At 42.1% G+C, this 14,862-nt stretch overlaps 1 protein-coding gene across 1 annotated transcript; it reads left to right on the forward strand.

Moving 5' to 3' along the window:
* The first annotated feature begins 1,340 nt into the window (after positions 1–1,340).
* Positions 1,341–14,142, forward strand: CD83 (CD83 molecule). The gene is made up of 5 exons (XM_032182253.1): positions 1,341–1,428; positions 1,549–1,679; positions 9,927–10,140; positions 10,249–10,352; positions 12,401–14,142. Exons 1-5 carry the CDS (start codon positions 1,377–1,379, stop codon positions 12,554–12,556), a joined length of 657 nt encoding a protein of 218 aa, XP_032038144.1. The 5' UTR covers positions 1,341–1,376; the 3' UTR covers positions 12,557–14,142.
* The last annotated feature ends 720 nt before the right edge of the window (positions 14,143–14,862 follow it).

Consider the following 14,862-nt stretch of genomic DNA (forward strand, 5'->3'; position numbering starts at 1 on the left):
CGGGATTTACATTTCACTTGTATCTGTCTTGTGGACTGAGGTCCTTGAAACTGGAAAGCACTAACAGAAGAATAGAGCTCAGAGCCTGCTATATTTACCACATTGTCCTATGAAGACAGAAGCCTTAAAAATAAGTAGGCTACTTCAGCAGCGAGGCCCCCAGTGAGATTGTTGCCTGACTTCGCTCACAGCTCAGACTGGAGTTTCCCAAAGCATTACCCACCCACGGAGCTCACCAGTCTGAGTTGGACATCTGCAAGCTGAGGACATCTCAAACACACTTGTCCTCACAAAGCTTTCTGGAGGTGATTTGGATTTAGGGTGCTCAGCTTGATGTGTCTTCCAAGAACCTGGTTTTCAAAGGGGGCTGACCATACACTGTCCACCCATCAAATCTAATCAAAAGCTTGTAAGTGACTACTTGCCACCTTGGTGTCAATAGCCTAAAGACAGCAGCCAGAACTATTTTCCAAAAATAACACGTCAGCAGCTTTCAAAGTTTCGTGATTTGTAAATGCTTCTGCGATCAACCTCAGACTTCCTCAAAAATTCTTCTCCAAGGGGAAACAGTTCTTACAGATCACAAGGACTTTTTTTTTTTTTTTTTTTTTTTTAATTTCTTTCAGATATCTAGAGGGGATGTCCAAACAGTTCCTCTGCTGGGAGCTGCCTTGTTTTCTTTTCATAAGGAAATTTTCCAGCACATAAGTTGGTAGAATGATGTCACTCTAGCTGCCCCTGTTTTTTTTTTTTTAAATGACAGAATACACTGGAAGAGATGCTTCTGCTAAATCATGACTACCTATGCGAAGAACTACATGCTGTAAGTTCCCGATTAGCCCTAAGAGCCGAGTCACACTGCCCTCCTGGTGTTATGAGCTGAGGGTTTACTTGTGGTTTCAGAAATGCCACTGCATATGGCCAACCTTTTCACAAACACTCTCCTGTTAGACAAACAGAAAAAAAGGCTGAGAGGGGATTTCAGGAGGCTGGCATTTCACCAGTCAAGAGGGAGGTTCTTGCAGTGCTGATTTTTGATGCCCTTCATGCTGACCCACAGCACCCTATGATCAATGATATCTCTGTTGAGATCAGTGCAGGAGAGGGGGGTGGGAAATAATAATACAAGAGAGGGGAGGTGCTACCACTGCAGGCGGTTAGAGAAATGGGAGGGACCCGACTGATGTGATGGGAGGAGCACTGGCTCCTACACGTAGGGATTTTCCCTGTGACATGGGGCACCTCGAGATAAGTTCTGGGGGGGATTCCCCAGCCTGTCTCCAGAAATATCACTCTCGAAGCAGTAGCAGTTTCACTCTGCTCTCACAGTCTGTCCTGTGAAGAGGCACAGTGCTGCTGCTCTGTGATTTGAAGCAATGAAAGCCATGTCTACAGCAGCCTACGCTCTGGTCGTCACCCTGTGCAATGGTAAGTGGGGAGCATCACACTTTTCACACTTTTCTACGCTTGTGGGGCTATGTTTTGGGAAGACGGGAAGCATTACATAGGCAATCACTTTTAAATGCAATGTGTACCTGTGCTTTGCAGTGTGGTGCTTGGTCCATGGGGCTGCTGTAGCTGGCCCAGATGTTGCTGTGAGATGTGATGAAGAAGCGCTGCTGCCCTGTAAAGTTCTTCAGGACTCCTTGGTCACCTACCAGACAGTGTCTTGGTACAAAGTAAGAAAAATCCTAAGTTACTTGAGCGGTCTGCTTTGCTTTCGTACCTGATACTGGCGTCTCTTGTACAAAAATGGGTTATTTTATGAAGTGGCATCCTCCTGTCAGGGCAGCAGAGATAAGGCAGCAATGAGAGCATTTGAGCTGATCACAGGGAACAGGAGTTTTCCATGTCGTTGTAGACAGACTGAGCGTAATCCTTGAATTGCTCCTGGCCTGCTTTTCTATCTAACAATTGCTAGCCTGCAGGGATCAGAATTCAGGGGATGTCCCATGTACAGCCTGCCAAATATGACTCCAAAGAGGAGTCTTTCCAGGATTTTTCTTGAAACCTTACAACATTATTGATATTGTTGCTTGGTTAATCTTCCCCCAAACAGGAGATTATTTTTTTTTTTCTTTTTTCTTTGAAATGGAAGAACTAAACAAATAACTGCATTTCTTCAGAAAGATTTGGCTAGTTGGGATGGGCATATTGGAAGAAAATGCAGACTGCAGACAGAGAGTAAGAACTTCTCAGTTATCTTCTTGTAGTCACAAAATAAAAGCCACATCTAGCTGCCCTGGGTCAGAATCTCCATCTCCAATGCAGGAGTACCCTTCTTGCCATCTATTTGTGGGAGAGCTACAAGGATCCATTGGCTAATGAGCAGAAAGCACTGCTAACCACTTTCAAGATGAAATTTCTTATAAACTAATTTGTCCACTGGTTGAACAAGTGGTGGCCGACTTGCTGCACAGCACTGTGTGCTTGCATCTCAGTGCATAGTTTCAGTTTACAGTGTGCCAAATTAACACACAGAAAGGATAGCTTTGCTGTGCCCCGTTCCTCACTCCCAGCCATGCATTCCTGCTGCTTGCTGTGGGCTAGCCCTGGTGGTCCTCTGGTTGCCTGCTAATCCAGCTTGCTGTTGATTGTTGTAATAGTGGAAGATCTATTTGGGAATTTAAAATGTTGTAGTTACAGAGTTATTTTCCCATCTGATGGGGGAGCAGTGGAAGGGAGGAAGGGGGAAATTATTCCCCCACAGTAAATAAATAAGCTGTGTCATTAGGTGGGGATTCTGTGGCTGAAACTTGCAATGCATCTGAATTTCAGTGTTGTTACAATAATAAGCATCAGCCTAACAACTAGATGATACCTGCAACCCAAAGGTGCCTATCTCTATCAGATCTGTTACAAACAAGTGTTGATGAGCCCCTCAGCAACTGCAGCATCTATAGTCTCCTTTTTCCAAGATGCTGGGTTCAATGCAGGTGAGAGACACAGAAGAGAGAACCTTTGGTTGAACATCACTGTGGAAGGTGGGGCAGACATCAATTTATTCTTGTTTGCCTTCTGCTTCAAAGGCTGGGTAAGGGCGTGTATTTTCCATACCTCTTTGCTTGCCCCAGTTTGGCTGTGTGCTGTTGTCCCCATCCCAGACTTCACAAGGAGGTTAGCGGAATGACAGGTTTTGACTAGGCTACCCAACACAGAATTAATCTCTTATTTAAAAAACAACAACTGAAGGAATAATCAATAAACACCACATTTACCCCCGAAGGGCTAATTAAAAGGTAATTCTGACAAATAGTACGAAATTTCAGACAGTAAAGTTCAAACAGCTTTTAGGGTAAATCTTTTGTATGAGGTCACTTTGAAGTGTGCAATAAATGCAAGCAATTAACCTTTGCTCCTGCTGCTTTAAAAAAATTACGGTGACAACATTACAGTGCTGCACATGCAGCTGTTTGCACAGGGTGAATATGTGGTGAAAAAAAACAACAACCTTTTTCCCCACTGGCACCTATACATGCTCCAATAAATTCAGAGATACTTTTAAATAGCTTTATATGATATGCTAAAAAAAAAAAGAAAAGAAAAACAAGAAGAAAAGAACAACAAACTGCCATTTTAAAGTACCTCCTGTGTCAGTTCTGTGTGAAGGAGTTAATACTCTGGTGTCAAAATCCAGCTGAAAGTAAAAAGGAAGCATTACATTTAACAGTTCCTTCGCTGTTGCTAACGCCGCGTACTGCAAATAGGCATGTATGTGTTTAACCTGTCAAACGCCCAGTATTCTTGGAGCCAGCAGGATTATTTGTAGGCACAAAATCAAGCGTGTGAGTAATCCTGTGCAGAATTAGGATCAAAGTCAGTCAAGCTCAGACAAAATGATTGTTACTTCGAAATATTTAAAGTAAGCATGCCTAGTGCATGGAAAAGGTAGAGGACCAAGTCCTCCTCCTCCTCCTCCAGCCTGCTGCAGGTCTCACCCCGTTCATTAAGTGGCCTTGAGAAAATTAGTGAGAAACTTTTCATAATGATGCTGCCCGCCAAGGGTGGTCCGTTCTGAGGGGTGTGGAGCAACCCGTGTGCCATAAAACTATCAGCATTGCAGATGTTTGCCAACTGAGAAATGAAAACTAGGGCATTTTTGCAAAAGCACACAGGCATTGGCAATTGCATGTGGAAATACTGGTTTGAATGTCTATGGCCCATCTATGAAATGAGAGTCTGGGCAATGAAACTTTAGCTAGCGTTCTGCCTCACAGAGCTATTGGAAACTGAACAGTTTCTCTTTGTATAGTACATTGAAAATGAGAACCACTTCATAAAAATGTATAATTATCACTTTATATCCAGTTCGAAAATCAAGTTGAAACACACAAATGAAGTCCCACTGGATATTTAGCTATGTTGCTCATGTAGTACTCAGAACAGTCTTAATTTAAAACAAATTTTGAGGAAGAGGATAGAAGGCTATACTACAGTGGAGAGAAGTCTGTTAACTTTATAACACTTCCCCGAAAAATATAAAATTGTGGCAGAATTAGAGGGGGAAGTCAAATTACAAAATGAAGAGAAACTTTATAGATGTTTAACATTAATCTCACCTTCCTTCATAGGAAATTACTTTTGCAAAATGTGCATAGTTATTATCTATTAGCATAGGTAAATAGTTGCTAAATTGCTTCAATCTATTTTGTAACCTACCCAAAGAAACACAGTCAAACTCAGACATCTATCTGGCTTCAGGTGGCTCCTACGCGTTCATGACTTAGGCAGGAAGAGAGCAGTGGAAGTGATTTCATGACCAAAACATTTCTGTTGTCTGACCTGAGCTAGGGCATCCTACACAATAGCAAGGCTGTTTGCATGAGTCAGAGGGCTTTTCCAGTGGGGCTGGCTAATGCCAATTCCTTTACTGCTGCTTTGGGTTTGTTTTGTTTTTGTTGTTTTTCTCTAAAGCACAGGCAGAATTCAGTCACATGTGCCCCAAACTTATATCAATTTTAGAGAAAAAAAACTTTTTTTCCTTCAGATTTAATGCTCATATCTCTACATGACACCATATAGGAACCATATGGATGCACCTTCAGTGCTAATCAAATGTGAAAGTGCTTTTGTGCTGCAAAATGTACCTATTAAGTGGTTTCAGCTCAGTTGCAATTCATTATATGTTGGCTATCAGGCATTGCCAGAATTCTAGATATTTTACTTTCAGAAAATAAATTCCTTCTGGCTGCATATAGAGTTTTTAGATCTCTTTAGCAGTCAGAAATTTCAACTTGGCCTTTATTCTTGGTAAATTTTAAACAAAACTATTTTTACGATCATCCCACCCTCAGAAAAAAAAATAAAAATTTGTGTTAATACATTCCACCTTTAAACTTACATCAGTTTTGGGCCTGGACCATTTTGCTTCAAATAAAAATTTGCTTTTATAGGAAAAGTGGATTGTATTGGCAGTTTGATTTACCTGGAAGCCAAAGTGCCACCTTAATCTGGGAAAAGTGTGATGAGAAAAGGTGTTTAATGAGAGCAGAGAACATAAATTGACTTAAAATCAGCTTGCTTTCACACATACATGATAAAACTAAGTTTTAATTGATTAGTTGGGTGCAAGTGCTACAGCATGGGTGAACTGCCTTTGTTTAGTGGCAAATCTTGGAAGCATTGTTCTACTTATTTCTCAGAATTCATCCAGTCAGAAAACAGAAATATATCAGCTCAGCAGTATTTTCAGTCATACCTATCCCATTTTAATATCCACAGTATCACCACTCTTAACCAATACGTTCCAGGCCAGGAGAAACTTACAGGAATCAGTCAACTGGCTAGAGAATACATATAAGAAAATCATAACCTCTTTAGACCAAATGTTTCCAAGCTTTTGGGAAGTGGAAAATCTTTCTGTTAAACTCACAAAAATAAGGCAGCTAGAGAAGGGTTCTCAGTTCCGCGTCCAGTTGTGTTTTGAATAAGTCCAAGGATGGAGACTCCACAACCTGTGCCAGTTCAACCACCCTTGCAGTAAAAAAAGGCTTTCTTATGTTGAAGTTGAATGTCCTGAGTTTCAGTTTGTGCCCATTGCCTCTTGTCTTGTCATTGAAAGCCACTGAGAAGATTCTGGCTCTGTTTTCTTTATCCTGCCCTCTCCCCCCCCAAGGGGTGTTTATACATAGCAGGATGCCTCAAGCCTTGTGTACTCCAAGTTGAAGAGTCCCCACTCTCTCAGCTTCAATTTGAACATCAGATACTCTGAGTCCTTAATTAACTTTGAGGCCCTTTGCTGAACCTGCTCCAGCATGTCCTAGGGCGTCCCAGGAGGCTGTTCACGTTCTTTGCAAGAAGGGCTCATCACCAGCTCCTGGTCACCTTGGCAGCCACCAGGACTCTCAGGTCTTAATTCTGGTCCTTGCTAGCTTCTGGTCCCTGTATATGTGACAAGGGCAAAACAACAGAAAAACCCCACATAAACTTACATTTCTTTTTCTCTGTTTAATGTTCTCAATGGAGAGTTTTATGCAAATAAGCAGAGTGATAGTGCCTGCCTACAGGTCCTCACTTCGCAGCAAAACTCATGCTTCAGTTGTCCCCGGCAGACAACATGGTTTTGAGACCCTTTCAATGCAAATAGGCTCAGTAGTGTTCTGATGGGCACCCATAGGTCTCATGATTTGTTTTTTGGATTTTGGTAAAGCCACTAACAATGAAGGTGGCAGCAGGAAAAGCCCAACTCCCCTTCCTCCTGCTGGAGGTGGTGAGCAGGGGGAGGCAGCATGCTGTGGCTCACTCGCCAGCATAGCAGAAAGGAAATGAAACACAGACATAGGCAGAAAGCATTTTGTTACTGATTAAAGGAGAGGATGGTCCCTACACAAGTGGATTGATGTCACCAACAGCATTTGCTTCGATCCCTCTGAGCTCATGGGGAATTAATTGGGTGAAACCCCTAGAAATTACCTCCGGCTGTTCCTTCACCTGGAGGAGACTTGGCATGAATTGGTGCTGGGTGATCATAGGCACCTGAGCCACAAATGATCTGTCTGGTGAGAGTCTGCCAAGTAATTTACAAGGGGGTGGCAAACACAGTGGCATTTTTGTAATTTTAATTTGGTTTGGGGAAAAAGTAAGCTTGAACAGAGCTAGAGGCAGACTGCTGAATGCTTCTAGGACTTCCCTTTAAATGACTGGGCCATCCTGTGAAAACTTGCTCAGTTGTTTCCTTGCTACTTGTGGAATTTAAAAGGGGAGGGCTTGATGCTTTTTGATGAGGTAGCAGGAGATGAGATTGAAACGGAGAAAAGCTTGGTTCAAGTGTCAGGGCAAGGATCGCTGTGGTCTTTGAGTAAGAATGGATGTGCTGCATGTAGAGGCTGGGAAAATGCCACCAGATGTCTCTGTAGCCTCAGAAATGTAAGGGAGGCTGCCGGGCACATGGTCAACACCAGGCCTGCCTGCCTTTGCTCCCCACTGAAGGGGAGATTTAATGGAGAAGAAGCAGCACACAAACCCAGAATTAAACCTGTGCCCATGAACCTTTCCTCCTCCATCCCGACGGCAAAGGTTCATGAACCCCCATCCAGGTCACTCCTGGTTTCTCCCCAAGTGAGGGAGCCAGATTAGGCCACACAGTAACTTTGTCTTCTATTTTGGGGACAGGCATGTAGTTCATGCAGCCCTGAGGACGGTGCTTTGCCTTACACAGATGGAGTCCTTCTGGCTTGCCTGTCCCCATGGTACTGTCACAGTACTTGTGACTGTAATTATGCTTAAACCAAGCTCCTCAGAAAGCTTTGGAGGCAATAATCAAATCCCAGTACCCCCATAAAAATAAGGAAGATAAATAATCCAAAATCTCACTGGGAATAAGTGCACAGTCAGGCATAGGATATGTGGACTTCATTTGCTTCTCCCTTATACCAGCAGTTATTACAATTGCATACAGAACGATCAAAGTGTTTTTTGATCCCCAAGTCTCAGCCACAAGAAATCACTGTGTCATTTACCATCCAGGACAGCAATTATTTAAGCTATCAGTAATGTATTTATTTATTTATTTATTGGTAAATAAAACAAAACAAAACAAAACAAAAAAAAAAAAAAAAAGAAAATAAACCATCAAACAAAAATCCAGGGCAGCCAGGCTTGTTCTCCTTAGTGCCCTATGGGCAGTTTTATATTTCAGTGAGGAAGGGGATGGTAAAGGAAGCGAGAATGGTGAAAATTAGATCTGAGGGAGGTCAACTCTATCCACTTAACTGCTATTGACCCACTTGTAACCAGACCTGGACCCAGCCCATGCACTAGGATTGCTCTGGCTGCCGCTCTGACAATGTGCAGGGCCTGAAGGTATTTCAGTCCCAGTAGCAAAGTGAAGTCCTGACAGCCTGAAAACCACCATAGGTACTGCTCATCTCTTAGCTGCCTGGGATTGAGCATAATCAGAAAGAGAAGCTGGGGTAATTTTATGGGGGGATTAAGAGGAAGAAGGTACTTTCTTCCCTCTTGCTGTATATAGCGTGGAAAGTCCCAGGGAATTACTGCTCCTTGTTTCAGTTGATGTGCTTAAAAAACCAAAAAGACAAAAAAACACACACAAAACTTTCTGAGAAAGGACCTTAATAATTAGGAAAATCTTGTACTTTTGTCTAATTCCCCAGTTCCTGAAAAGTTCCCCAACTGGTATTTTACACCACTTTTTGTTTTCAAAGAACAAAAGCATGACAGAGCATCAGGCCCATATTTCTCTCCAGATTCCCAAGTATGCTTTCTTCATGCAAACACATGAAAGAGAAACCAGATACTCCTAGCCTTGTGTTAATTTTAATAACTTACAGTGTAACTGCTATACCCTGATGCAGTAGCTATACTGGCAGTAAGTAAGCACAGACATGCAACCCAAAAATATGCCTGTTAAAATAAAATAATAAATAATAATAAAAAAGCTTTGCCTTACGTTAGTTATAGCTTTGGCTGAAAAGCTGAGCCTTGGACTGTATGAGCTAGCTCTGGTCCACAGAAAGCCTGAATTCATTACCAGGAAACCTTCACAGAGGGCAGGCTGCCTCAAATCCCAGGGAGCAGCATCAATGAATAAGAATGGACACGGGCTAATTCAAACCCTTCTCCCATCTTTCAAATCAAGTTAGGGATTCCTCTCTTCTTTGTGGTTCCCAGCCAATTGTCATTTTCAGCGCATCCTATTGCCCCGCAGTACGAGCTGTTCTGGGAATACGCTTCATTCCTCCAGCAGCCTCTCAGCAACGCCAAGGAATGTAGCTCTTCTGGTTACAATTAAGAAATTCAACATACAAACGCTCCCAAAGCACACCAAAAACCTGCTTGTGACCTTCACGCAACTGCATCCAAAGGAGTCAAAGCAATTTGTGCTCTGTGGTTCCAACAAAGAGCTGAGGGGAGAGGGGCGCTCCCACTCCTCCAGAGAGGCCCCGTGGTTTCAGGCACTGGGGTCACAAAAGCTGGTGTAAGGCAGCACAAACCCCAGGCCTGCACTCCCTGCCACGCTCTCCTGGGGAAGCCTGGTCCCTGAAGCCACCTCTCACAGCGGGGTAGGCCACCACCTTCTGCCGCAGCTCCCTCCCTGTGGGCTGTCTTTCCCTCCTGGAACCATGCTGGGGCCTCTGCTCAGAGGCTTTGAGAGCACATTTCTACCACTGCCTTTCACCACGTAGCATCTCGGCCAGCATTTTGTCCAAGTGAGGCAAATTACGAATAGTTCTGCAAGTGCTCGTAAGCACTCACTTTCTTAAATGCAGTGTTTATTTAAGGGAAAAAAAAAATCAAGTACTTTTGGGTTGGAATGTGAATGTATTGGATGCTTTTGAGCTTCTTTCCCCACCTCGCTTCAGCCTCTGCATTTTCAGTCATACATGTAAGCCAGCTTTAAAACTCTTTCTCCTAAAGCTTGGGATGATGTGGTTGCCCACGACAAGAAACATATTTGTGTTTTCCAGATGGCTGGAGATGGTGATGGAGTAGCGTGGAAAATCCTTGATGTGGAATCTCATTATCCGAAAGGACTTGGAGGGTCCCTGGAGCTCACCAATGACACCTTTTCGCTGAGGATCAGAAATGCTACCAGCCAAAACAGTGGCACATACAAATGCACTTGGGGGGAACAAGGAGGAGAACACAATCTAAGTGGCACCGTCACACTAAAAGTAACAGGTATAGTTATGGTTCTTAACTGCTCCATGGTCTGCGTGGCATTTCACAAAAACAACAGTTCAAAAATATTTTACAGAACAGTGTAACACTTTGTGTTTTACATTTTAGGTTGCCCTGGAATAGAAGATGAAAAACTAAGAAAATACAAAGCTGAGCTTTTCATGCTGACTTGCCTCGGGATTTTTTACTTGCTGCTCATCTTTTTTACCTGTGTAAGTAATTCTCTTTATCACAAACATAACAACTAACCCAAATCACCAGAAATGCCCTGCTTGTTTTCTCTGCCTGCACCACCTTAACAAAGCCAGTCAGAAGTTGGCCATCATACTAATTTATGACCGTATCCTTTAAATACTCACACAGTATTTTTGAAACCAGACAGAAACTCAGGTGCACAAGTAACACAGGATGGAGCCCCAAAGAGATAAAACATTTCACTCCACCCTGAGCTAACCTAAAACAGACAGTTATTTTCCTGCACCCTGCTGCTCATTTCTGCTTCCAGTTACTCCAAGTGCAAGTTGTTCTCTGGTTCAAGAGTTTAACAGCCCTTCTGGTTTGGTACTTGGGAGCAGAATTTGCCCAGACAGAGGCGCAGACATCTGGGATCCTCTCCCCACCCCTGACACTGCTTTGTGTGACAGCCTAGTGAACAAATTCAAGTCCACCTATTTTTTGCTTCAGCTCCTACACCTAAAACAGCAACAATCCCATGTCAGATGGGCATTTTTTGTCAAGTTCTTTGTTCTTAAACTTCTGCTTTAAGATCTTTCAGGGAGAGTTAATCTGGAATTGTAAATTAACATTACAAGCAAAGGCAGACATTAATAGTTCAGCAAAGCATGCCATCCATTTCCTTAGATTCACTTGGCAAAAAGCTGATGAGCGTACTGAACAGAAAAGCACTAGTGTAGAATCATCAGATGAATACATTGCAACATAAATACCCATTCCTCTTTGGAGGTTTTATCTCTACCCTTAATTCTTACTGGTAGTTCTGGAGAAGGTTAAGAGAAGAGCAAACACAGGAGCAAACGCGTGCCGTGTCTGTGATAGCAGGGAAGTCCCCCCATCCCCTCATCGTGCACAAAACTCAGGAGGCCTCTGTTTTATGACTTAGAGGCGTCATGGGCTTTGGGTTTCAGAGCAGTGCAAAGACTAGCTACATCTCCAAACAATGGGTTTGTTCTGCTTTCCCCTTCCTCTGAGATTGCAATGAGATGGAGCTACAGGTAGGCGTTATTAAAACCAAAACAACCCCAACAATTTGGGAGGCCAAATTTAACTTTTGTTGCCTATTTCATATTTGCCTTATTGTTTTGTTCATCAGCAGATGAATCATAACTGTTGATTGGAGAATATCTAATTAGCTGCAGCTAAATGTAGCTTTTCATGTACCTTCAGGGAGCAATTAAATTTATGCCTGTCTCCTTTTTAGATTGACAATCCTGCCAGTAATTTGTGCCATTCAGACTAAAGTTTGACAAGATAAATCTTGTAGGAATTTGTTAGGATGAAAGTATGAAAGCAAGGATATCACTCAGAAAAAGACAGATGCCTCAGTTCTGCTCAATGTCCTGAAAGAATTTCAGATCTCTGAAGAAATCTCCCTCTGAAGAAATTAGATAAAAAATGTCCAGTTTTAGTGGTGCTAAGAAAATAAAAATGAAAATAATAAAAAAAAAAAAGCAGAGCCATATCAGAAGATAAGCATTCTGATGGGATTACCTGTAACTTAGTCTTGGGTGAGAGTCCATTCTCAGGTATCAACATAGCTTTCATCAATGTTTAATATTGCTCTGTTCTCACAAAGGAGCTTCATTATTTAAAACGTCTGTTAAGTTCTTACAGGTTGCCTTGTCCTCCCTGTGCCTGATCTCCACTAAATTCAGAAGTGGCATTAAGTTTAAGAGTGGTGGCAGGACTTGGGCTTCACCTTGACAACTTGATGAAAATACTTTGGAGACAGGCCTGTATTGAGGACAGGTGCAAACACACTTAATGCAAAACCTACTCGTTTAAAAATTCGAATTAAATAGAAATTGCCCTCTGTGACTAAGGGTTTTGCCCTATAAAGATTGCTCACTGCACAAGAAACAACAGCTTTTCTTTATGCTGGGTGCTTCTGTTGACAAATAAATTTAAAAGGTGTAATGAGCTATGGTTAGCAAGAAAAAAAAGCAAATTTTTTGAACTTTGAAAGTTTTGTGTTTCACGGGAACTCTCAATTTTAAACTTTCTTTTCTGATTTTTGTTCTAGACATGCCTAAGAAACGAGAGTATGTCTCCCAGTTATAAGAACAGCAAAGATGAGAAACACATGCTCACCCTCCTCAACGTACAAGAAATGAAAACTTTCCAGGTTTTAAATGGTGACAGCATGTGCAAAAATGGGGTTACGTCAAGCTCTGTCTAAGCTGATGCTGTTGATGGCACCATGGACTCATCAGTAAACATATGACGTGGGATGAGTAGCTGGGTGGTACGGAGAGGAGAGAAACAACGACATACGGCCTCTTCAGGACTGCCTGATGGCACGGGTAACCCGTCAGTGATGTGCTTGTGCTGGACAAGCCTTCAAAAAGCACTGGTACTCACTACAGTAACTTTTGGTGCTAGGTGGCTGACAAATGCCATTACAGCTACGCAATGGTATCATGAAGCTGTTAAAGAAGCTGGTATCAAGATTTCTCACTATGCCATGCAGCCCTCTTGTTCTGAGCAAGATGGACTACTCCTGTGATATGCGGACCAGGTTGTAGGGACACCATGGCAGTGCAAAGCCTGGGTATTAGGCCTGCCAGTGAACTAATAGTCCTGCAAAGGCAAACACCGCAGCTGCTGCAGTATTTTCAGAGAAGCTAAGTGTGCAGGGTTTTCTCTGTTCCGCACTACGAGACTGATCCTGGGTGCAGTTCCTGTACTGCAAATGAGATATGACTTGTACGACATTCAACTATGGTGAAGAGGTAGCTTCATAATGTTGTCCTGGATGATTCAAATCAACATGCATTTTTAAATCTTGGAGTGACAGACAGGCTGAAGTGTAGGAAGGGAGAAAATATTCTGGGAATCTTCTTGGACTGAGAGGGACTTTTTATCTCTGCAAGAGAAGGGTTGCACTTGCATAATGGGTCCATCCGTCATTTCCTAGAGATGTCCATAGATAGGTTAATCCATAGGGAGCTTCAAGAAGACTGTTAACCTTGAGGAAACAAAAATAAGAGGGGAGCAGCATGTGATGTTAAGGATACACAAAGATGGCTTACTTTGTGGTTTATAAAATAAGAAGCCAAATACATGAAATGAAGCCTATGTCAGTCAAATTACACCAGCGATGACCAAGTTCACGGCTTGGAAGAAATCAACCATCAGTATCTTTGGGATGATTTGGGTCAGCCAAGAGATACAGGAAGAGAAGACGGGGCAAATGAACTTCAGCTTCTGGTGTTGACAGTGTGTAGTTTATGTGAAACAAGGCTATGAGAGAAGCTGAACTCAGACACGCAGTATAAGAGAGAGAAGACTTATCCTTTTGGGCTGAGGAGGACAAGAGATGTTTTGGAGACTGAGATCAAGTAACCCCACTTCCTGTGCTGCCAGTGCAGAAGGTGAAGCAAGAAGGATCTACAGTGACAGTGGGTGTTTATGCCACCACATGAGAATTTGTGCCAAAACATCAGAATTTGCAGACACATGAGAACACAATCAATACCTTCTACAAAACAAACCAACCAAGAAAACAAAAACCCTTTGAAAGTTAAACTGCAGCTCTGGGATTTTTTTTTTTTATTGCAGTTCAGAATTCCTGGCTGTGACAAAGAGGCTCTTTCTATAATATTTCAACTAATTTTGAAGTGTTGATAGGAGGAAAGCACCATGCATCACTAAGTAGCTTCTCTGTGAGAGGGGTAGGTGTCTACGTTGATGGAGTCCAATGAGCTCCTGACCAGAAGAATGGTTACAAGGGATATGCAATTTACTTAGGGCATGGTGAATTAATGTCACATTTGCTTTTTTATAATCAATTTTTACATATAAACGTGTGTAACATACTTGAAATAAAAATTCAGAGGTAACCTACCATTTGTTTTTCTGTGTGCCACATATGGCAAATAATCCCAGCAATAATCCGTATCAATTGCATTTTATTTTACAACCAACTTAATTACATCAAATAATGTAGATGCCTGATCCAGCCTCTTCTGTGGGAGATGGCATGCATGTGTGAATAATTGATTAAGCAATGGATAATTTTATGCATTTCTAAGGAATTAAGATCATTTAAATTTTCCTCAAAATTTCACTTTCTGTCAAAAGTGCATTCAAAAACACCTGTCCCCTACTGACAGGCAAGACATTAGGACTGTGCTTATTTTTTAACGTGGGTCACCATCATGGATTACCTGCATATTTAGATGGCAACAGTATGAGCTGAACTGTGAATGTGTAATAACCTCCTAACTAACGTAGGTAATTCATGATTCTCCATGTGATCAGAAATGCATAATGCCTAACAATCAGCTTATTTAGTTTTTTTTTTTTTTTTTTTTTAGCAGAGGGGACAAGGGGAAAGAAGGGGTAATTCACTTGAAAGGGGCTGATAATAGTTGTTTCAGCAACAAAGGCTGAAACACTTAAAATTGTTTCTTCAGATGTATAAATAGGATCAGATCAGATAGGACTGAATGAAAAATGAGACTTTGTGTAAACAACTATGCC

The sequence above is a fragment of the Aythya fuligula genome, chromosome 2, assembly GCF_009819795.1.
Source record: "Aythya fuligula isolate bAytFul2 chromosome 2, bAytFul2.pri, whole genome shotgun sequence".
NCBI classification, from domain to species: Eukaryota; Metazoa; Chordata; class Aves; order Anseriformes; family Anatidae; genus Aythya; species Aythya fuligula.

Excerpts from the sequence above, each read along its gene's own strand:
- CD83 (XM_032182253.1), top strand. The coding sequence starts at position 1,377 with ATGAAAGCCATGTCTACAGCAGCCTACGCTCTGGTCGTCACCCTGTGC. Across the intron at positions 1,680-9,926 it reads AGACAGTGTCTTGGTACAAA|ATGGCTGGAGATGGTGATGG; the intron begins GTAAGAAAAATC and ends TGTGTTTTCCAG. Across the intron at positions 10,353-12,400 it reads TGCTCATCTTTTTTACCTGT|ACATGCCTAAGAAACGAGAG; the intron begins GTAAGTAATTCT and ends TTTTTGTTCTAG.